Source organism: Arvicanthis niloticus, chromosome 12, assembly GCF_011762505.2.
Source record: "Arvicanthis niloticus isolate mArvNil1 chromosome 12, mArvNil1.pat.X, whole genome shotgun sequence".
NCBI classification, from domain to species: domain Eukaryota; kingdom Metazoa; phylum Chordata; class Mammalia; order Rodentia; family Muridae; genus Arvicanthis; species Arvicanthis niloticus.
In genome coordinates this window covers 24,101,780-24,126,513 of record NC_047669.1, presented here as the reverse complement: position 1 = coordinate 24,126,513, position 24,734 = coordinate 24,101,780, and the positions used below count along the sequence as shown (strand labels likewise).

General features: G+C 40.0%; 2 protein-coding genes across 4 annotated transcripts in view; one reads left to right on the top strand and one right to left on the bottom strand.

Moving 5' to 3' along the window:
• Rabl3 (RAB, member of RAS oncogene family like 3) overlaps positions 1 to 8,825 on the bottom strand; it is a 35,033-nt gene extending 26,208 nt beyond the window's left edge. Inside the window, exons 1-2 of the mRNA XM_034515148.2 lie at positions 8,728 to 8,825; positions 5,202 to 5,293 (exon numbers count right to left, since the gene is read on the bottom strand). Of these exons, the coding sequence (XP_034371039.1) occupies positions 5,202 to 5,293; positions 8,728 to 8,773 (138 nt within the window). The 5' untranslated portion in view covers positions 8,774 to 8,825. The remainder of the gene's footprint in view (positions 1 to 5,201; positions 5,294 to 8,727) is intronic.
• Positions 8,826 to 8,880: 55 nt separating this feature from the next.
• The window catches only part of Gtf2e1 (general transcription factor IIE subunit 1), a 32,377-nt gene continuing 16,523 nt past the window's right edge, over positions 8,881 to 24,734 (top strand). The window contains exons 1-2 of one of the 3 annotated variants that reach the window (XM_034515146.2): positions 8,881 to 9,036; positions 13,058 to 13,530. In XM_034515146.2, the coding sequence (XP_034371037.1) occupies positions 13,083 to 13,530 (448 nt within the window). In that variant the 5' untranslated portion in view covers positions 8,881 to 9,036; positions 13,058 to 13,082. The other 2 variants (XM_034515147.2, XM_076942910.1) reach the window with 2 other exon arrangements.

Here is a 24,734-nt window from a genome sequence, read left to right as displayed (position 1 = left end):
GCCCATCTTCCTACGCCTCCTTGCACATGTGCCTACACACATGTGCACATATACCCCCACCCCCTACAAAACGCAAAGCACATAGAGAAAACAAAACTGAAACTTGTCTTTGCTAGACCACGAAAAAACTGATCAAGAAAATAAAACTCAGGCTGGCTTGCCTCTAACTCTGAGAACCTGAGTTCCATTCCCAGATCCCATATCATGTAAGAAAACACTCAGGCAAGTGGTCCTCTTCCCTCCACACGTGTGCCATGCTACATATGCCGTCACATATAAAGATACATTTTAAAAGCAAAGCTATCAACTACTTCTACCAGAATAAAAAGAAGAAGAAAGAGAGAAAATCCTCTATAGTACAGATACTAACTCTCCTATAGATTTTATAGGATCTGCAGTAGTGGTTGTATAGTTGTCTCATTGAAAGCAACCATGGTGGAGAAACACTGTTTAGCAGTTTGCTTGATATGAACAAATTCTTTTTCAATCACAAATCTCCAAAATCGACAAGGGAAGAAATGCAATCATTTTCTCGTTTTCCTTACTGGACTTAAAAACTTCCCACATAGAACATCACTGGTTCAGTTAGTTTCACTTGTAAATTCAAATGATAAATAACATGAATCTTATAAAGCTCTTCAGAAGAACAGGTCAACACAGTATCAAAACCCCACAAAGAAATTAGAAAAAGCCAAGTAATAGGCTAATACTTCTCATGAATTTAGGTGCAAATGTCTGAAAAACATCCTAGATAACTGATTCTCGATACTGGAAAAGTGTTCTAGACTAAAATGTCAAGACCAGCTTGGAGAACAGGGCTGGAGAGGTGGCTCCGGGGTTAAGAGCTCACTGGCTGCTCTTCCAAAGGACCTGGATTTGGTTCTCGGTACCCACAGAGCCGATGACAGCAGGCTGTAACTCCAGTTCTTGATGATCCTTTGCCCTCTTCTGCCCTCTGAAGGCACTGAAACATGTGCTATATAGCTATAAAATATAGGAAAAACACCCTAGACAAATAAAAATAAGTGAATAAAAGAATCTAAGAAATATACAGAGAATTACATGGACACACAGACAGACAGACAGACAGACAGACAGACAGACAGACAGACAAGCTTGGATTTAGTCCAAGATGGCAAAGTGTGTTTAATATATAAAATCAAGAAACAGAGTAAAGCAGGAAAAAAATGATTATCGTGAAGACAGAATAAATAAAATTCAATAAACATTTAGGATACAAGCTCTCATCAATAAACTAGTACAGGAGAATTTTAAAATAATATATATGTACAAAAAATTCTACATCTGAGCTAGGATATAACTCAATAGTAACGTGCTTTTTGGTATGCACAAAGCATACCAAACACCCTAATACCACAAATATAATACAAATCCTATATAGATTCTGTGCTTAACGTGGCATACTGAAAATTTGCCCTGGGATTGGGAATGAGATACAGATAATTCTTACAGGCACACCTATTCTAAAATGTACTGGATTTTTGCCACTTTATTAAGACAGAGTGAAAGTGCACAAGACAGAAGGTAGTCTCATTAACCTGCTTGGTAGGGACAGGAAAAAGATGGGCTAGAATAAAAGGAGGGGCAGAAAACTATGCCAAAGTTAGGTATGACATAATTTTCTTCTCTCTTATAGATGATAGAAGTTGGCCCCAGGAGGTATATTGATTACTTTAAGGTTATCTTTAAGTAGAAAGGCAATTGGTCCAGCATCTAAGTTTCTTTTTAATGTGCTATGATCTTTCACAGGAAGGGAGTTAGTAAAGTCTAAAGAAAGTGTTGTCAGAACCTGTCATTGGGTCTCTCAAACCTAAGCAAAATTGCATTTGAATTCATTGCTTAGAACCTGGTTTTCTCCCAGAGCCAAGAATGTAAGAACACAGTAAGCTAAAATGATACAGTTCATTTCTACTCTAAACTCAAAACAATGCTATAAAAATATTTTGAGAGGGAGGAAGGAGAGAGGGAGAGAGAGAACATAATCTAGTGAGAGAGAAAGAGAAAGGAAGGGAAATGTCTAGATGCTGGAAATGCAGAAACATTGTGGAGCAGACATAGATACAGTTTCAAGTGAGTGCCTGGAATCTCACTGTTGTCTGTGGGGAGCCGACAGAAGGCGGCTACCATCCATGCAGCCATCTTGAGCCATATACCCTGACAAGAGACTTGATTACAACAGCCTACAATAGCTGAGCACACTCTGATAACATCTTGTTTTAGATACCCAGGATCTTCCCTTGGGTGTGTGAGACTTAAAGGTGTGAATTAGAGATAAGACCTAAGGGCGTGACCTAAGGATGTGATTTAGAGGCGTGGCTTAGAAGTAAGACACATAAAAGGCGAGAGGCAGACAGAAGAAATTATTAGGTATTAGGCACTTGGCACTTGGAGGAAGAACTTGGCATTAGACAGTAGACACTTGTACTCAAGACAGGCACTTGGAAGAGAACTTGGAACTGGGAAAGAAACTAGCAACTTGGAACAGAGATTAGGACTTGAGATTTATTACAGAGGAAGTGGGAATTAGGACTTGGAACTTCGACTAGGAACTAGGGACTTGGAGAGAAGAAGAGAAACTGAAGAATAAACGGGATTGAATCACACTCCGTCCTCACTCTCTCTCTTGCTGAACCCCGACCCGCTGACTGGAGCAGCCTGGAGCCGTGCGGGCTCTAACAATTTAGCCCCCAAGGCTTTTGGCAGTATGGGTTCCAACAATGACAGAGTGGTCCCCAACATTTTGGCCCCCAAATGTGGGGTAGTGTGGTTCTCAACATTTTTGGCGCCCAATGTGGGGCAGCTCAGGCCACGACAGTTGTCCAGGAATAGCAGACTTATTTTCCAGCTTTTAAGGATGTGTGGGTGAGTGATTAGGACCAGACTGCCATTTCCATCTTGAAATGGGAACCCTTGATCAGCTCCTCAGTCAGGGGAGGAGGAGGAGGCTATAAGAACTGTCCCCAGAGGAGGGACTCCCATCAGGGACTGTGGGTGGGCTGCTGCAGAATATATCAAAGATATGAAATGGAAGCCTCAGGCCTGGGTGTGGGAAGCCATGATACTCAGATGCCACAGACATGCTGAGACAGAAATTCTGAGCGCTACTGAAATTGCAAGGGCCCTGGCAGCAACAAAGACAAAACAAAACAAGGATCCTTGCACAAAAGAGCATACAAGGCTTCCATAAAGAGGCATGTGGGTTCTTTTGTTTATTTGTTTTTTTTTTTTTTTTCTTTTTAGAAAAATGTGGACATAAAGCCAGAAAGATGGCTACTGGTTAAGAACACTGGCTAGTCTTTCAGAGGACCTGGGCTCTCTTCCCAGAATCTACACATGGCAGCTCCATGGTAACTCCAGTCCCAGAGGATCTAGTATCCTCTTCTGGTCTCTGTAGGCACTGCACACATGTGGTACACAGACATACATTTGGAAAAACATTGATGCACATAAAAAAAAAAAATCTATAAAGGATAGAACATTTTCCAAGGGGGCTGAAGTGTTGGCTCATAGGTTAGGAACACTGACTGATCTTCCAGAGGTCCTGAGTTCAATTCCCAGCAACCACATGGTAGCTCACAACCATCTTTAATGGGATCTGATGCCCTCTTCTGGTGTGTCTGAAGACAGCAACAGTGTACTTACATACATAAAATAAATAAATCTTTTTTTAAAAAAGGAACATTTTCCAAGAATTACAAATCATACAAGATGTATTTCTGTATAAAGTAGAATAACATATATAGCAAATAGGAAGTTTACTTCACCCTAAAAAAAAAACCCAAACTGTAATCTAAAAGAAACTACAAAATGACTGTGAAAAATAAGTTAATTAAAAATGAAATCCACAATGAAAAATAAGATTTTGAAAAACCTGAATATTGATAAAAATTGTTATTGAATTTAATTTATATTACTCAAAAATCGAAGTATATATATTAACATTAGGCACAGTTGAAAGATGTTTAGTCAACAGGAAGGCAGATATGAAAACATATTCCAGAAGGCAATGAGAAAAAAAAATGAAGAAAAAAAAGGATATAAGGAGATGAAGTTCAAAGATAAAAACAATGAATCTACTAGAAAATCAATAGAAATGGGTGGAGGGAATAAAGATTGGGGGTGAGAGAGATAGGGGAAAATAGACAGGAGAGAGAGTCCTCTGAGGAATGAAGATATGAGCAGGACTTCTGAGTAGAAGACTGAGGTAGACCAAGCCGTAGGTTAGGTTAGCATTACTGCAAAACAGTAGACAAAAACAAAAACAAAACCCCCAAACAAACAAACATATAAACCTCTTAAAAGCAGCTAGAGAAAAGAAATTCCCTTAAGAGGGAATAATAACTAATTGAATAGAAAAATTTTAATCAACATGTTGGAGCCTATACCACAGCATCAAAGAACAAAGGAAAACAGCTATTACTATAACTACCATTTCTTCCTAGTTTGTTCCCATTTTTTTGTTTACTGTGTGTGTTTGTGGGAGTGCATGTGCCAGGGCATACATGTGAGGGCCAGAGGACAACTCATTGGAGCCAGTGCTTTGCTTCCACCATATGAATTGGTGGGAATTGAACTTGGGTCTTTGGCCTGTTGAGTTGTTCTAACAAGGCCCCCGAATTTGTTCTTGATTCAATGGTAAGAACACATGCCAACTGATGACAGACTTGCCCAGAATTAGACATTATGACTTAAATTAGTGAAAACTGCACCGAGTACCTAACTGTGACACAGAACAGTCTACACAAGGCTTTTGACTTTACATGGTATGACTAGGTCTAAGTTTGCAGTCTTAGAGTTACAGGTTTAGGCAGAATTATTTATGGAAGATATTAACTTTATTATTATGGAGGCTATTAATTTGATTAATTTGAGATTATCACTCAAAATCTAGTGATTAAAATAAAAGCCTGTGCAATCAGACAACTGGGCTCATGTGTTACTTTAGCTTCTCCTGAGTTGAATGAATTTGGTTGTTGTTTACTCCTCTATGACTGACTTTCTGTGTTTGTATTTCACAGATTAAGAAAGATGAAATAAGGAATGACAGTATTGACACACAGTAGGAGCTAAATCAATCCCAGTTATTAGTGTTAATTTTAATTAAGTCCTATAATTTAATCATGGGATTTGAAGGACATTTGTGTAGTATGACTAAGGAAAAACTAAACAAGAACACATACTCTGATATCCACCGAGCAGCCCACAGTCCATGACGGATTTCCTAACACTTGATTGTGGCACAGAAGATGGACGAGTGAAGATTTCCCAACACCTGTGAAGATACAAGGTCTCTAGTCAGCTGAATATGTAACCCGTAACCCTAAATGGGACATTTTATACCACCTCTTCTAAGCCAGGGAACATCTCACAAATTGTTTGAATACCTTCAGTGACAGGATTCATGATGCCATGGTACCATACTCAAAGGACTTTAGTGCCTACATAGAGGTCTTAAGAAAGCAGCTAACCACACGAGTTTGTCCGCAGAACTGACACACAGCAGCCAGGCATATAGAGGTATATGTCTGTAATGTCAGTGCTGGGGAGGCAGAGAGAGGCAATCCCTGATGTTTGCTGGCCTGACAGCTTTAGCCTAGGGGCTCCAGGCCAAGAGGAGGGCTTGTCTTAAAAAAGAAGGCTGGTGGCTATAGTGGCTATTCCTGGTTGTCAACTTGACTATATCTGGAATGAACTACAATCCAGAATTAGAAGGCTCACCTGTGGTCCAGATCTTGAGGCTAGGAGATACAAGTTTCTGACCTGGATCTTGGCATGGAGATCTTGAGGCATAGTGGCTATGAATCCCAGGAGATTAAGAGAAGGAGATCTTTGAGTTCAAGGTCAGCCTGGGACAAAACAAGTTCCAGATCCAGGTATGTGGCACATGCCTTTAATGTGGGCCACACCTTCTGCTGGAGACCTATATAAGGACATTAGAAGAAGGAAGACTCTGTCTTCTTTGCCTGCTTGCTTTGTAGGACTGAGCAACTGCTAGATCCTTGGACTTCCATTCACAGCTGCTGCTTACTATTGCTGGGGAGTTGGACTGACTTCAGACTGTAAGTCATCAACACATTCCCTTACTATATAGAGACTACCCAGAAGCTCTGTGACTCTAGAGAACCCTGACTGATACAGTGGCAGAGGCAGTTATATCTCTATTCATTCTAGGCCTGCCTTGTTTATACAGTGAGTTCTAGATCACCCTGATATACACAGCCAGGCCTACGTTAGTCAGGACTACCTAGTGAGATCATGTCTTACCCCAAACCCCATTCCCCACTCCGCAGCAACAAAGCTTGGGGTGAATGAGCTGGAAAGATGGTTCAGTGAGCATCTGTTGCTGTTGCACAATAGACTCAGGTCCAGTTCTCAGGTATGTGGAAAGTAATTTAAGGTAAAAGCCACAATGATATGTATTACAATCTTTGTAAAATCAACTTTCCTCCCACTCTTATGAATTTTCTAATGATGTGTTCTGTCCATTTAACTAATAATGGGTCTTGGTGTTATTAACTTACATGACCTTTTGTGTCATACTATACTATTGAATACAAGTTCTTGCACGTGCTTGGCAGAAGCTCTACCATGGAGAAACATCCCAGCCCTGTACGACCTCTTTACATATTAAAAGATACTAAACATTTCACTTAATTGAAGCAAACATTTTCTCAGGTTTCCATTATAATCTTTAACATATAGACTCTAAGATTTTAAGGCACTCAAAATCAGTTTGTCATTATACTTAATACTATATAGTGTCTGTCATCTAGTTTTTAGAGCATAAAATATTATGTATAATAGAGAAAAGTATAATAGAGTATGTTGATTTTTGTGTTTACATATAGGTTTATGTTGGAGGCAAACCAAAGCTGATTTAGTTCTTAGCTTGATACATGCTTGAACCCAAAGTTAGCTTAACTGTATTAGGATAAGCATCTCTAGGTAGTAGTATTAGGCTATTTAGCTGTCTATTAGTTAAATCTTTTGAGTGTGTAAGCCAAAATGAAGCACAGCTCTCAACTGTAAGAAAAGATGACAATACCAGGGAAGAGTGAGTTGTTAACTATTTGTACCCTTAAGAATTTTGTAAAGTTAGTAACCCTCTATAAACATATCTCCTCATACCCACAGCTAAGTGTAGTCTTCATCCCTCATCTAAGGCACTTCACTTTTCAACAGACAGAGACCACTACAAAAAACTACAACCAATCAAAATGCAGAGTTGTGGAGCCCAGTCCCAATGACTGCATCTACAAATTCCCATGCACCTAACATGCGTAGAAAACATTACAGAAGAGGGCGTGAAAAGACTCTAAGAGCCAGAGGAGCAGGGGGTTTGCTGTGAAACTGTATCCCCTAGTAATATGTCTCTCAGAAGCTACACCCATGAAATCTTAACACGACTGCCCAAACACAACTGGAACAAGGATGACACCAACAACCACACCATATTGGGGAAAAAACACACAAGGCCTCAGTCTTACACAGAGAACTACAGACAACTGAGTAAATCTAGGAGTGGTCCTCCCGAGGGAGGAACACACTAGTCAGTTGCCCAGTGCTAACAGTAAGACCTCAAAACATCTATACAAGTAGCATTATATGGACTTAACAGATTATATGTAAGAATATGTATTAGCAAATGCATGTATGCATGCAATAACAGTTGATAAAAAAAGAGACTATAAATCCGAAGGAAAGCAGGGAGAGGTAGAAGGTTTGGGGGAAAGGAAGGGTAGGGAGAAACGTTCTAATTAAATTGTAATCTCAAAAATAAAGTTTTACAAAAGAATAAAAGGGGTGAAATGTTAAAAGAATTTTGGGAAGTTAAGACTGCTTTCAGCCTTTAGAATTAAATAGGTCAGCTATTGAGGGTGTGTTCTCTCTACTTCTAATCACTCAGCAAAATGTATGGAGCACAAGAAGTCCTTCCCAGAAAAGCACATCTATAAAATGCATGGGCAGTGTACATTCAAGTTCTTAAGAGGTGGAAGTAGGATAGAGAAGGATAATGAGGCAGGAGAAAGACTTTAGTGGAAATTATAAAATGTTCAAGGCATATAAAAAAAATTAACAATAAAACTAAACTGTGCTCAGCATTACGCTGCTTCAGAGTGTGGCCCTTATCAAATTTCTTTATTCCGTGCGTCCCAAGATAGGTATTCAACTATTAGATGAGAACAAGTAAGTTAAAAGGGAACTCATGACTACCATCTACTATTTCACTGCATGCTACAGCTTACGAATGTGGGTTCGAACCAGTTCGCCTCATTTGTATCATCTGTAGAATGGAGTTAAAAGTCTGATTTTAGAATTAAGGGAGTTAATACAAGTCAGTGTATTCTTAGTGTACATTTGACTTAATGAACACAGTTTCCCGAAGGCGTGATCTGACCAAATTCTGTTTGCTTAACAAGAGCAATAAAGGAATTGACAGTATACACTAGCCTGGGGTCGCCTGGGAGACCAACGTAACGAAATGGAAAAGCAGAGAAAGACCCGGGCTCTGAGCCCTCCACCTCCCGCCACGCCACCACGTCGACAAGAGAGCAAAGTCCTCTGGGAAGTGTAGTTTTAAGGTCTTGAAAGGGATTTCAGCCGTGGACACAAGCGCTAGGAAGCTGAGGGTAAAACTGCGAAATGTGAGGGGTATCTGGAAGCTCGGGCGTGTCGGTAGTCCCAGACGTGGGCTAAGCGGCTCACCTGAGTCTCCCAACACCAGAACCTTCACCCGATCCAGGGACGCCATCTTGCCACGATTTCCTTGAGGTTGACGCCCATTCCTGGATTCTCACCAATCGGAGCAGAGCTTGTGGGCAGGACCTATCATCTCATTGGTCGGTCCAAGCATGACTGATCGAAAGCTTCGCGGTGCGGATTAACGGGCGGTTTCCAAGCTGGTCGCAGGAATTAGGCGTTCGTCCTTGTCTCGCAAGTGGCGTGGGCTGGCTGAAGCCGGTAGTTGAGGTGCTGAGGGCTGCTGTAGTGGGAGTTGTTCGAGCATCCACTTGGGTAAACCTCATTCCTCGGTCCTTGTTCCCGGTTTCTGACCCGGCGTCGCATATTTCATGGTTTCTCCTATCCGCCCCCCTCCTTATCTAGTTCCCTCTTCTCGGCCACCTCTTGCTTCGGTCCTCTTCTTAGTCTTCCAAAGAACCATTGCCCCGGAGCGGCCCATGTGCGACCTCGGGTAGGACGGGCTTGGTGGCGTCGAGTTTGTCCCGGGAAGCCCCTGGGCGCGTCTGAGGGACCGTAGGGGTCTCGGGGTCTGGACACGTCTGAACACGGCTGGTGGAGGCCACCTCGGTCCGGAACTGTCTCCGTCGTGGGCCCCTTTAGGACGAAGGGATGGAGAGATCGTAAAATGCAGTAAACAGAAAACTGTAGAGGCTCTGTAGACTCCACGTTCTTCTAGAACTTGGGAAGTAGTATTTTAAAATAGTCTAACTGAAAGGGCTTCCTTCCTGCACCCACTTTGTTCTTTTATCCCTTACTTTTCATCCAGCATAGTTTTTTCAGAAATCACAAGTTTAATCTAGTAACTCCTTGCTTTAAGCAATTACAAGTTAAATTAAAAAAAGAAAAAGGGATGGCTTGTAGCTTTCATTATTGGGATGCAGGTGTGGAACAAGTGATTTGTGTGGAAGTTGGCAGGATGGATATGCTACAAGAACACATGGCCAGAGGATGTATTGAAAGTTCGATTTAAGTATCTGAGTAGTTTATGCTAGGCACTAGCATTGATGAACAAGCTGAAGTCCCGGCCTTACAGGTAGAAACTGTACAGATTCTGAGGAAATGTGAGGGAGAGCATTAGATGCCACTGTTGGGGATTTGGGAAGGCCAGGAAACATTACCCAAAGCCTAAGGACGGTAAGAGAAAGGTTTGGTCTTAGCTTTGAGGATGGAGGGAACTAGTGCGTGGATATGACGATGACTTTGCTAAAAGCAGAGTGATTTGAACTTTTGATTCTCCCAGTTCCACAACAGGGGCACAGTAGTCCTTAAATGTTTTTACAATTAGAATCTAGGTCTGAACTGGGTAAGGTGAAGTTGGTAGATGCCTGATTACTGTGAAGAGAAAATAATGAAGACCACTAACTACCACACGGAGAAGCCTCCATAAACAGAGATGTTAGTTTCTTAAGTGTCACCTGCCACAGAGACTAGCTGATGTAGGAACGTGGGCTCGCTTTTGTCATTTACTTCTAATCTACAAGAGGAGTGTAGTGGGAAGTTGGGATTTATAGGCACCCAAGATTTTTAATGTTGACAACCAATTCATAAAGTGTTGAAAACTCCGTATGGGCTGTCAGTTTCAGAACTTGATTTAAGGAGCTTTTAAGAAATCCAGAGATTGTATACTCTTGATTCATCTTGATTGGGATGTGGTGAAGGAGCAAAGGCCCTGGTCAGGAAGAAGGGTTTAACATTTGAGAGTTTTGAACTAGGTAGCCCACCTGAGTTCTAGTTTCTGTAGCTACCTTGTTCGAGTCTTCAAAGGAATATGATATTTCATCAAAGACGGGCTTCTGAAAGTGGATGGCCCTGCCTCGAGTCTATAAGAGTTAGTCCTCTTGAGATGGTTTCTGATTCTCATGCACGCTTCCTCCTTACAATGGTTCCACATAGGTACTTGTGACCCCCCCCCCCCCCCAGTATATTGTTGGAACCTTTGGATTTTGTTTTTGTAACAAATTTCATTTATCTTGTCCTTGCAATCCCTCCTTTCTTCCTAAATTTAGGTTTTATGTCCACGGCTCCTGTTACAACCACAGTGCCACCTCTTTCCTATCAGCTCACTGGCATAAACGTCAGTTAGATGGGGGAGTGTGTTCTGAATGCCAGTACTTCAGTTGACTTCATATGCCAGCCCAGAAGCAGAATGTGTTGTGTTAATTATCTGATTTAATTCATACATTAACTGTGTGAGAAAGGCTCTTTAATTATTTTATATGTGAAGAAACCGAGGCTGTGGATTTTCTGGGGCTAACATCAAGAAACTGACCTGGAATTTGCACGCTTCAGACTATTGGCTGGCAGAGTCTTGATATCATTCCTTTGTACTGATCTTCAGGACACCCAGAGGAGTATCAGACAGAGGAAACAAGCTGAACAACCAGTATTGGGTCCTCTCCATGCAGGATGTGCATTCGTAGGATACAGAATGGTCATGGCCATGGGACAGATTGGAGCAATGATCAGGGATTGTTGCACATTAGACTAATCTAAAGGGATTTTAAAAGTAGTAGAATTTCTAATCAGGCCCTTCTATAGTAGCTGAAACAGAACTCTTGGGAGTGGAGCCCAGTGTTAGTAAGCTTAAAAATGCTGCCTAGATGATTGTCCTGCAGGCAGGGTTGAGAACCGATGGTCTGGACCATATAGTGTCTGAGGGCGGGACAGAGGATAGTAAAGCAATGGAAAGAAATACAGAAGGCTATGCTGGTGTTCGTTCGTCTGCCCTCTGGTCTTTTGCACGTTTCTGAAGCCATTATGTTTTATTCGGTTAGCTGCTGAGCATGCAGAAAGCAAAACATGGTTCTAAGCACACTGTGTAGACAAAATTGAAAAGGGGATCAAAGTATATCTGGTACTGTGCTGGGTCCAATGTGGTAGTGAACCCAGACACACTTAAACATCGAGGGTGACAGAAAGGCTCTGGGGTTGCCAGGTTTAGACTAGTAAACCAGATGTTGCCTTGTTATCTCTGTGTGTATCTGCAGTACTACAGTGCGGTATCTACAGTCCTCTGCCTGAGTCCTGTTTAAAATACATGTTTAAAATACATGCTGTAACTGTCTTTTTATTTTTCCTTTATTGTAGATATGACCTTATAGTATACATGTATACACTGGTTATTTAGGATATACTGCAGATATTATTACATTTCTCACAGAATGAAGCATTAAATCTGATAGGGTTGGTTACTTCAAAGTTCAAATTAGAGGTTCAGTTGAAACTGATAGTGATAACAATATGTCTGTTCTTAGAAATAGTTGAGTGGGATGTCTATTAAAATTTTTCGTAGATCTTACAGAAATCTGAAATAAAGTCTGTGTGGATAGGCTGGCTAGTTTCAGTTTGGGTCATATTGAAGTTACATGAAAGCTAGCCTAGTTAATAAGTCCTCTTGGGCCCCCACTGAACATCTTCATTAATCACAGCAGCCCATTTTCCTTTTGAGAGTAAGGCGTGGCTTGAACTTGTTTAAGGATTTGGTCGAGCTCCTATAGCAACCCAGACTCAGCCTGTCTGACTGAAGCCCAAGTGCTGTGCCATGAGAGAGACTTTGAGAGGACAGCTCTGGCTTGTGGCCTAGACCTTAGATGCAGTCAGCTTCTGCTATGCTCTTCAAGGGACTCACTATTTAAGGGTGTCTTATTTCTTTGTCTCCCTCCCATAATTTTTTAAGATATAGAAGCCACTTATTTAATGATCAGATATAACTTAAAAGTAATGCATTTTGATCTCAGCATTAATTTCTTTCAGTTACGACAGTCCTTAATTTTGTCAGACGTCTCTACTGGTTGGCAGTTACTTATGTGTTTGTGTGTGTTTGTGTGTGTGTGTGTGTGTGTGATCATTGTGAAAGTGTGAGTGTATAAAACATTCTTAGATCTTAGCAGGAAAGTTTTACTGAAAAGAAATGTCTAGGGTAATTGCTAGGATCCTCTGGATTTCCAGCCGTTTCTAGAGAGCATGCTATTAAGAACAGTGAGTGCTCTCAGAGCTTTCTTTGTTTCTCTTTGTAAAATAAAGTGGGGTTGATGTACTATATTATTGTCAGAAATAATAGATTTTTTTGGAATCAAGCACTTTGTTGAACCTTAAAATAACTATGTCAAGCATTTTAGGTGTAATCTTTTGTGTACTATAGAGGAAAATCCTGAATTTCTGTTAAATGCTTACGTGTTAGAAGTCTTTTAAAGAGATGTTTGAATTCTTCTGTGACAGTAAGAGGCTGTTGTAGATTTAAAATGATTATTATGTCCCCATGCCTACTAATCCCCCTCCCCTCAATCCAATGTAGTTGAAATTGAAGCTTACTCTTGAAGATGGCAGACCCAGATGTTCTCACTGAAGTTCCAGCAGCATTGAAGCGGTTAGCCAAGTATGTCATCCGGGGCTTTTATGGCATTGAGCATGTGCTGGCCTTGGACATCTTGATCCGGAACCCCTGTGTGAAAGAGGAGGACATGCTGGAGCTGCTCAAGTTTGATCGGAAGCAGCTTCGATCTGTTCTGAATAACTTAAAGGGAGACAAGTTCATCAAATGCAGAATGAGGGTAGAGACTGCTGCAGATGGGAAGACGACCCGCCATAACTACTACTTCATCAATTACCGCACCCTTGTCAATGTAGTGAAATATAAGCTGGACCACATGAGAAGGAGGATTGAAACAGATGAGAGAAATTCCACCAATCGGGCTTCCTTCAAATGTCCTGTCTGCTGCAGCACTTTCACTGACTTAGAGGCTAATCAGCTGTTTGACCCCATGACAGGTGAGACCTACCAGATGATGAATCCAAGTCAGATGTGTACCTTTTTAATTGTTCTAAATCGCAAGCCGACTGTGGACGGTGTAGGAGTGAGTAGATCAGTACGAATCAACATACAGTCTTTTGCACTGCCTTTTTCCTTCATAAGGAGGTGTACTTATCCATGGGATTTCCCACTAATGGTTCTCCTTAATTCCCCCCTTTCCCATCCCAACATTTATTTACCGCGGCAGCCTAATCTGAAGGATTGAGTTCTCTACCCCTTTGTGGTTATTCTGACTTTACTTGTGACCTCATTCAAATGATTTTTGTGTCTGTTTATGTCAGTCACTGACAGATGAGCTCATACGCATGTAACATAATCTGCTTGAGAGTTTGCTAGTGGATGTGCATTGTGCAGGTAGGAGTGTGTAACTAGGGTGTGTGGTCTGCATTTGGGAAAGGCCTCAAGAAGAAGGAATAGCTGAGACCTGAAAGATTAAATGAGAATTAGCCAGGGCACATAAGAGGGGAACCCTTTTTAACTTAACAAATGGATCAATAGTACAAATCAATTAATGGAAGAGAATTGTTAAAAGCATACATGATATTTACTTCATTTAATCAGATACTTTATTTTTAAGAATTTTCATCAACACAATTTATGAACCATGTTTTCCAAAAATACAGAATATATGGCATTAACACACACACACACACAACCCATTAAAGTGCTGGGTTAAATGGTTATTTTTAAACTAAGCATGAGACAAATTTTGTCACATACTTGGTGGAACAGTTTTGTTTTGTTACCTTGTTTTGTTGTTTTGGTTTTTGTTTTGGTTGTTGTCCTTTTGTTTTTTGAGACGTGGTCTTTCGGTGTAACTCAGGCTGGAATTCACTTGAATTCAGTGTTGATCTTGAATTCCTGTTGATCCTTCTGCCTCAGTCTTCAGAATGCTACAATTATGGATCCCTTGCACCGCTTTGCCTAGAGAATTGCTTATTTTTGTTACTGTGATAAAACAGAATGCCCAGAACTGACTGATGGAAGGAAAAGTTTATTTTGGTTGACTGTTTGAGAGGGAGAGCCCATTATGGTGGAGAAGGCGTGGTGGTGGGCATTTGGAGCAGCCCACCATGAAGCTGGGGAACTAGCTCTAGGTGGACTGATGTCTCAAATCTGGCCCCAGTGACATACTTCTCTAGCAAGGTTTCACCTCTTAAAGGTTAACCTCCCCAATAGTACCGTCAACAGCCTATGGGCAACATTTCTCATTCAGAGGCCCACACCTAATTAGGAGAAATCTTATTTATTTTGTTTTCAAGACAGAGTCTATAGCCCAAGATGACCAGGAGCCAACTATGTTACTCAGGCTGTCCTTGAACTCTGGGTAATCAATCCTACCTCAGGCCCTCTAATACTGGGATTATAGATATGAAGTAGTATGCTTGGCTGTGAGACCTTGACCATAAAAAAATCTTAATTACTATGATGGATGTAACTATTGTTTGAGTATACCAAAGGAATTCCTCATGGTTAAAGTGAGGAACTAGTTGTAATCAACAGATAGCCTTTGGAAAGGGTGACCCGATTTAAGAGGAGAGATGAGTTTCTTAGAATCAAGGCCTTGGGATAGGGTAAAGGCATAAAAAATTTTTTTTCTGAAAGAAATCTGAAGCTGAAGCAAGTGTGTTGAAGTCAGTCTGAACAGAGACTATTTTCAGTATGAGGCTGTTAGTAAACACGAGTGTGGGAAGAACAGTCACTCACTTAACCGTTGATGTCACCCAGAACAGGCCCTCTGAAGCTTGTACTAAACCTCAGTTGGTGGCATTTTGCTCCTGGTGCAACCTGACTTACCATAACTGGAAATCTGTAATTAGTTAAAGATTCATGGTTTTGAATGCACTCGCCATCTGACAATAATGTGGCTTTTATTGAACTTTACCAAAGGACAGGATGTGCTGATTGGTTGATAGTAGACCCCAGTCTACGTGTTAATTCACAGATAATAAGTATTTTTTTATCCTTAAACTACTAATACCTTTCCATTCTTCCTTTATCTGTACATCCTCTTTAGAAATTCTTGGTCCTCCCCCCACTTCCTTCTTGTTTTGCTTAGTTTTACCTCTTCTACCTCTCTTATGGAGAAACGGGAAGTAAATATACATATAGCAGGGTGCAGTGTCCTTAGTCTGATAATGTTTGTGCACTGTTTAAATTTGTACTCTGCACATCTCAAAGTTTTCCTATTTTCAGGTTGGTACTAGAGGTTAAGGATGTCTCTGGTCCAATGATAGATGTAATCAAAGGGTTTCTTTTGATTGTTTGGTTGTTTTTTGAGAAAGGAACTCAGGTAGCTCAGATTGGCCTTGAACTTGCTATGTAGCTGAGGATGACTTTGAATTCCTGATCCTTCTGCCTCTACCTAAGTCCTAGGTCAGTGGTTCTCAATCTTCCTAAAGCTGTAACCCTTTAATACAGTTCCTTATGTTGTGATGATCCCCAACCATACAATTTTGTTACTACTTTATAACTGACTTTGCTATTATGAATCATAATGTGGATATCTGATCTGCAGGATATCTGAGATACATCCTCTGTGTGGGGTCGTGACCCACAGGTTGAGAACCACTGTTTAGGCTTGTGTCATTTACTAGGTAAGTGAGGGACATGATGAGCTTCCATCTCTACTTCTTCCTCAGAAGTTCTTAGGTTGAACTGTGGTCTACTTTAGCCATCAGGGAACATTCAGTAATTGGATTTGGAGCCTTCCATATTTCTTTACTTTTGATAAAAAGTTCTTAACTCAAAATGCAGAGGCAGCTCTTTGCCAGTGAACAAAAGGATGAACTCCTGGGTGACCTCCCCAGGAACATGGGGAATTCTGGACTCAGGGAGTGTTAGGATTATTTTATTTTTAGTTCATATGTAGGCCGGTGATTTCCTACTGCAATATAGCTTTTCTCTACCCCTCTCTTCTTTCCTACAGTTTTGTAGATTTTCTTCATTTATGCTTTGCCTTTGGTCTTTCTGGCTCCAACTGTAGACGGTTGATATATGTAGACCTTTTTTTTTTTTTTTTTTAATTTGGAATGGCTTTCAATATGACCAACAATTAACTAGCAACACAACTTGGTCATCACACTGTTGATGTTTGAGAACTGTGCAAAGCAGTTGCCAAAAAAAACCCCCAAAACTCTAAAGATGTTTTAAGTAAATTTATGATTTTTTTTGGACTGCATTCATAGTTAGCATATGGCTAGTGGGCTGCAGGTTGGACAGGCCTTGGGTAGTCTTTGCCCACCAGTTCTGGGTTTTAGAAGTTTAGTCAGACAAAAATAGCTGTTTCAGTTCCAGAAATATGGGGAGGTTATATAATTAAAACAGGCATGACATGAAATCCCTCAGATCAGCAGGATAGTATCTTGTGGTTCCTAAGTGCATGTTTCAGATTTAGCAAGCTTTCTAACAATGTAAGTAGACTTAGTATTTTCATCCTAACACTCTCTGCCACATGTGATGTAGCTAATGGCACTTCTGAGTTAAGTTTAGCAATGTGTGTTATTCCTTTTTTATATGTTAGGGTTAGATGGAATGGAAATAGCTTTCTGTTTTCCATTTTAATTTAAAAATATGCACCCATAATTTCAGAGAAAATTTTCAAGAAGGAAAAAAAGAAATCACCAACAAAACCACTGGCCTTTTTTATATATTACCTATATCTATTATTGTAGCCTAGAACATTTTTGATCTCTTGGTTTCTTAATGTACCAAACTCTTGGTTCTTTTTACACGGTTCAAATATAGTTAATAGTCTGGCTTCCCTGCCATACGTGAGTTCTTTGATTCCTCTCCTCCAGTTGTAAATAAAATGTGTTGTTTTCCTTTGTATATGTTGTGTTTTATTCTTGCTTAAATTTTTTTTCAGTAAGATTATTGCCAAAAGAATGTAGTTTTGTGGCTTCTAAAATGTGTATGTGGCACTGTGGTTTTATTGTAAGTGGAATAAAATCCTCTAATGTTAGAATTAGAAATATATTGGAAGCCTTTATTACTGATTATTACAGTAATATTACTGATTACCAGAGATCACCATAAACCCATTTTTAAGTAAACTTTGATATGGGGTAATAAGATATTCTTAGAGAATACATATATTTAATAAGTTCTTAACATAACAATTAGAGATGTTGTAGTTAACTCATCCAATGATGAATGTATAGGTGCCACCCATGCGTATGTTGTACTGTTGGAGTTGGAAGATCTACAAAGGAATATCACAAGTCTAGGGATGTAAAAATTGCTAGGATGCTCTACACAAAATATCAGAGAGGCGTGTGGTAGCTTTTATGGGGTTTAGCTTATTTTCTGTGGTTCTGTGGAAAAGATACAGTTATTTTAGGATTAGCATGAAGAAGTATTTACTAGCTAAATAAAATCTTTAGTTATATAATTCAAAAATAGTTAACAGTAACTGAGGAGAGTGGATCACACCTATAATCCCAGCACTCAGAAGGCTGAGGTAGGATGATGGCTGTAAGTTCAAGGCTACCCTGAACTAGTAAGTTCCAGGCCATCCTAGGCTAAGAGTAAGAGTCTGTCTCAAAGCCAGCAATGGGGATAGACCTCTCTTGATGAGTTAGGAGTAATTTAGGATGTTCAAGTAAACTTGACATCTAAACTGTTAGGGTCTGGCATTTGTGAAACTTACTGATGTGTTAATGTTTGCCTTAACACATTAAAGATAGGACAGGTTGCTTTTCCCTGTCTTCTCTTACTGTTTGGAGCAGGAGATAGATGTCTTGTAAGCAGTGTTTGCTGTCCCTGCCATGAAAGCACAAACTCAGAAGACGTCTAGGATTGTTTGTTCAATCCCTGAGTCCTCAGTCTTAGAGACCATGCCCAAGTGGCATTAATTAGAGAATTATGTCAGAAAGCTACAGATTGGAAGAAAGAAAGGGATGGCTGAGAACATTAGCTGCTCAAGTGTGAGGACTTTACGTTCAAATCCCAGGTACCCATGCGAAAGCTGGTGCTGGCCATGCATGTCTGTAACTTCAGCCAGTATTGCAGGGCAAAATCCAGGGAACTCGCAGGCCGGCCAGCCAGCCTAGCCAGAACAGCCAGCTTTGGGTTCAGTAATAGCACCTCAGGAGAATGAGGCAGAGATAGAGACTATCCAGTGACCTTTTCTTCCATCCATGTAAATGGGTTTGTGCACATGGGTGTGTGTACATGCACATACACACACGCACACATACATGTACACCACATACATGAGCACACACAACGAAGTAATGGAGATACAGTAAACAGCAACATCCCAAACCTTTAGATTTTTTTATTTTAAAAAATCTGTTTTTTAAATGATTTAATTTTATTTTTAATTCTCTCTCTCTCTCTCTCTCTCTCTCTCTCTCTCTCTCTCTGTGTGTGTGTGTGTGTGTGTGTGTGTGTGAGAGAGAGAGAGAGAGAGAGAGAGAGAGAGAGAGAGAGAGAGAGAGGAGTATGTGCACATGAGTGCAGTACCTGAGGAAGCCAGAAGCAGGTATCAGTGCCTCCAGAGTTGGAGTTACAGGGGGTTCTAAGCTACCTAGTGGTGTGGAAGCTGGCAGCCAAACTAGCCTCGCAGAAGAAGCCACTGCTTTAAGCTCTGAACCATCATCCCAGCCCCTCTACTTTTGATCTTTTGGTATTTTGTCAGCCTGTTTGTTTGTTTTGAGACAGGGTCTCACTATGTAGCCTTGGCTGACCCGCTATGTAGACCAGGCTTGCCTCTACTTACTGAGAGCTAGGATTGAAGTCATATGTGACCACACCTGGCTTTTGATCTTGACAGTTTGAGAGCTCTATTTTTAGGATTTATTTTTGCATATGTTGATGCTGACATAAGAACTAACTTACATGTGAAGAGTTGCCTTTTGGTTTTGATTCTGGCATAATATTCTGTTGATTATTGTCTTTCAAATATGTCAAAACCTCAGACTTTCTGCCTGCCTACTCCAGTTTGAGATGAATTTGATTGAAACCTAATTTAGAAAATGTGTTGGAAGCTTTAGCAGTCATAAGTACCATAGTTCATGTTGTCATTTTTAAATTTGTCTTCCAGGCATGCTACATTTTTCTCCTCTGAGTTCCAGAACCTAGGAAGAGTTGATGCTTAGACTAGCTGAGTGTCCATCTGAGGGGGACCAAAGTCAGCTTCCATGATCAAATCAGTTTGCTGGGAGGGATTGTACTTTGTAGACCATCAGTACATTTAATATCTCCTTGGCATTAAAAAATGCTAACCCTATCTTATCTTGGCCTTTTATATTTCTTCAGTACTGTACAATGAATTGTTAAGGGATAGACTAATTTATTTTTATGATAGGTACATTCATGAAATACATAACTGTTGCTGTCATGTTTGTTAGATAATAGTAATTAATTTTTTCATCTGTTTTCTGATAGCTAGTTAAATACAGCCATTTGCATTAGGAAAGTAGTTTGAAAATTGGACAGAATAAAAGGTGACTTTTTTGAGATTTCAATATTTGACTTAATATTTTGATATGTGTATCCCCCTAAATGAACTTGAATTTAAAGCCTGTAATTGTAATAAAGTGATGGTAAGCAGCTATGAAGAAGTAGGTGGTAGCTAATGAGTCTTAAGGAGCACATCAGGTCATGGCAGTTGTCCCCTCAGAATGCTCCCAAACTTCTATACTCAGAAAGGTCAGCCCTACACAGAGTTTACTAGGTCCTGCAGATCTGGGACTGTTTCTCCCCAGTCCCATATTCACAGGAGCCATCTTAGTTTAAGCTTGTGAGCAGTGGGGATGGGTTTGCTTGCCTTTTTATAAGAGCCATCCTCACTGCCCAAATACCTATGTGGCTCCCTACCCGTTTTATTTCTTTGAAGTGTCCAGAGATGACTCTCTTGAATTTCTTGTATAAAAAATGAAATAATATCCCTGTTCCTTCGCTGTTTTTTTCTATCTTCCTTCCTTCCTTTTTTCATCATACTTATTTCAATAAAATGTTATTCATTTATTTGTTTTTTGATCTTGACTGCCTGCCAGTAGAATGAGTGCCAGGAATAGCTCAGAATAGGATTGGGTGGATTAAGAAAGCATAATGTAGTAAAGGTCTGGGGACATGAGACCTACTGTTTTTGGTTGAGGCTTCTGTGCAGTAGTCATGTGATCTTGTCTTCTTGTCCAACCTTGAGGATGTGGGCTGTGTATTAAATGACAGCACTGCATTTTATCAAAGCAGCTGGACCTATTTTGATTTTTAAATTTAATCTTTTTATTGTATTTTTTTTTTTTAAATTTAACCTATGTGGGGTGGGGGTAGATAGTTAAGTGCTATCCAAGTTTGATGGACACCTTTGATAGATCTTTGACAATGAGTCCTGGCCAGTGGCAGGTACTCTTTAATTGTCTGTAATTGGAGGAAGAGAGAATACCGTCTTCAGTAATTAGCTGTCTGGAGATTTGACTCTTACTGTCTTGTATCCATACCTGTCATCATTTGATATCTCTGCCCTTTTTTTTAATTATGTATGTCCCAAATACTTCACTGTCAAAGGAAGATGGTAAACAGTCTTTCCACTTTGGTTTTGTTTGTGCTTAATGTTTCCTTGGCTGAGTCCTCACTTAATGGGTATCATTAGTTAAAATGAGTAATGTGGTGGCATGGGCCTTGCCATGACTTAGCATGTCTTAGCATGACTTAGCGGTCGTCTTCTGTTTCTTGGCTTTTGGACACCTTTTGGTTTTTCCTTTACCCCTTTGTTTCAGTCCTTATCTCCTGTCTTCTCCATTCTGAATTCAGTTTTGTTCTTATATTTGGGAAGTTTAGATGATATAGACTTCTCTCTTCCTTCCTTTCTCCCTCCTTTTGAAGTGTGACTTGCCTTCATTACAGAGCTAGGGCATTGTTGTACTATCAGATGGCCCTAAAATCGTTCTGAAATACCTATGGGTAAGAGAATCTTTCTCGCCCTACTTCAAATGCATATTTGCAATTGGATTTACTTTGATCCTTCTAGCAAACGTAATAGGTTAATGGTCAGCTAAGTAAATGCCAGCCATGTGACAGGCACTTAATGCTTGTTAAATCATCTAATACATGCAAGTTCTTCCTTTTTCTATCCCTTCTTAAGAAGAGAAGACTTCATATCTACATGGGAAAAGTTTGTTGGATTATTGCCGTTAGAGATCATAAGTTGGAGAAAGGATGCATGGTTCAGATGGAACCCAGGGTTAGTGTAGTGCAGTTAACTTAGTATTTATAAGCCTTTATTCCCATATATGTCAAACACAGACAGTATTATTATACAGACTTGCCTCTGGTGAATACACGGGAATATTTATTAAGCCACTTTCTTCTTTAATAGTCAGTGAGAATAGATACCCCACCTTTTCTGACAATGTCAGTCCCATCATTGTCCAGCTTTGCCCACAGAATTTGTCCAGCTTCCTTTTCTCTCTGCCCTCTCATTGTGAGATCTGGCTTGCATGTTCTCTCTGACATAGCTTTGCTTCAATACTTTTGTCTTGGTCTTACATGTGGAGAGATGGAATGGGGCACTGGGTTTCAGTTCTAATCTCCTCTCTTGTACTTGGCAGTCTCTCCGTACAGCTTAGTATAGAGTGGTTTAGTCACGTGAGTCGTCGTCATCAGTCACCTCAGAGCAGTTCTCACCAACAGTGTATGTTGGAATTCCGTGTGGAATTTTGAAAATTCACCTCCTTGTTCCCCACTCCAGGTCAATTGGATCAGTGTTTCTGGGTCGGGCTGGGTATTACTGCTACTAGAGCAGACCAACATTTTAAAATATTAGTCTTGATGATGTACATTCTTTCCCAAACCTTTCAGAGACCTTCTTGTTACTAAAGGATAAAGAATAAAAGGCTTAGTGTTTGAAGCACTCTTGGGATCATCCAGTTTGTTGTGTAAATTCCAAATTTTACCATTCTCTTTGATAACTGTCTCCTACTGCACTAAAACTGCAACTGCTTATGATGACCTGAAACATCTTTTTCTTCCCCTTATTTCCTCAACCTCTGGAATAAAGTTTTATCCTCTGTGTCCTACCCTAGAAAAGTGCAGCTTTTCCACAGGCCTCCCTCCTCATGGCCTCAGCGAGAAGTCACGTGCCTTCTTTGGACTCTAAAGCGTGAATGTGTTTAATTTATTCTTTATTGCTCCTGATCATTTTAATCTTTAGATAACTTGCTTCTCTATTAAACCTTAGGCTTATTGATGACAGGTTCTTTGTGAATATCCCTTGGTATGCACCGAATTTCCATGCTCCCTGTCTCTCATAGTTCACCATCCTCTTTGATTTTGGGAAAGCTCATTTGCATTTTCATTATGCATGGTAAAGTTCATAAAAATGATGATGATATGGAAAACTAGTCTGAAGTCCTTTCCCATAAAATGTCCAAGATGTCACATTTCTGCATTTGACTCCTCCTCATTTATAACCTGTGCTTCTGTGATAAACACAGGACTCAGATACCAGGCTAACTTTCTCTCTGGAAATGTTTGCCAGATATGGTTAATTGCTAGGGACAGTTAACGCTAGGACTCTCAGGTTAACCCTGTTTTGGAAGCACTTTTAAAAGTCTTTTTCCCCGCTCAAGAATGTTTATATAGCAAGCAGCCTTAGTGTTTCTAGAGTAAAAAGTAGGTTTGCTTACTTATTATAATAAAAATATTATCTTCTTAGAATATGCTAATTGACTACTCAATAGTAACTCCAAAACAGGGGGTTGACATGCTTATGCTCTTTATAAAAGATCTGAGTTCCTTTTAAGTTTGGGCTTTCTTTTCCTGTAATAAACCAACTACATGTATGCTAACCTCCTGCTCCTCTTATAACTATGTAGGAACTGGGGCTCAAGGAACTGATTTAAATAACTATTATTTCTCATGGAAAAAGCATTAGCTAGCATCTGTACTTCAGCCAGGTCCTAAACTCCAGTTTCCATTCAATGATACAAGAGGGTTAGGTGGTCACTGTACACAGTACTGGGTCTGTTAACAAGAAAGACACCCTAAAGCCAGGCATGATGGTGCTCACCTGTATCTCAGCTCTTGAGAAGGGGAGGCAGAATGACCAGGAGTTCAGAACCAGCTTACATACTGAGTTAGAGGGCAGCCTGCAGTGTATGAGACCCTGTCTCAAACAAACAAAATCCTTAAACTTCAAAAGAATCTATAATGGGCATAAGCATGTCCATCTTTTGTTCTGGAAGATTATATTATCTTTGCAATATTGGATATTAAATAAACATAAACATAGAAGTGTATTATTATTATTATTATTATTATTATTATTATTATTATTATACTGGGCAGTTTGTCTCCAAAGAGAAACAAATGTCTCTGACTTTGAGGGCTTCAAAGGCAGCATCCATGAAGCTATGCTTGTTAGCTTGCTAGGTGGATAAACTTTCAAAGCCTTCACAGTTCTTGACAGTAATATAAAAACTACTCTTTTCAGACTACAAAATGGCCATTTTTAAAGTAACACTTATAAAATCTGGATGACGCTAGCTAGAATTCTAGTTTCTTATGATTATATATCACTCTTTTAATCCTCTTTTTTTTTTTTCATGAAAATCAGTTTATTCAAGTTAGTAGACTGGTACTCTGGTTCTCTGTACGAAGTGAAGTGGTGATATGAACAGCACACTTGCTGCACATGTGCTTGACAACCCAGAAGTAATGCATGCTTTTATTACAGAGGCTCCATTAGCAAACATGTTGGTTTATTTACTTGAATCTGAGAATGTGTTGCCTTTAAAAAGAAGTGGAGTGGAGTATTTGAGAGGGCAGTTCTTTGTAAATTTAGGAATGACATTTTAAAAGATAAGCTAAAAATTAAGTAAATAATAAAAATTACACATTGGGTAGTGATATTGACAAGGACAGAGGAAAGACAGGACTTTTGGGGTGGGTAGGCAGTGTTGACATTTTAGGTAGTCTTGCTTGGGGAGAGCCTCTGGGATGTGGGGCTGTAGCAAAGAGCTGCGGTGTGGGGAGTTTGGCTCCTCCCAGAGCCACTTGCTTTTGTGTTGATGCACAGGAATGGGTGCTTTCCTTTAAAGACCAAGTTTTATAAACTACTAACCTGGGTAAGTTCTTCTTAATATATTTTTAGTTTTCTTTGGTAGTCTTTGTAGCTGACCATCTTCTACCTATCAACTTAGGTCCTATGTTG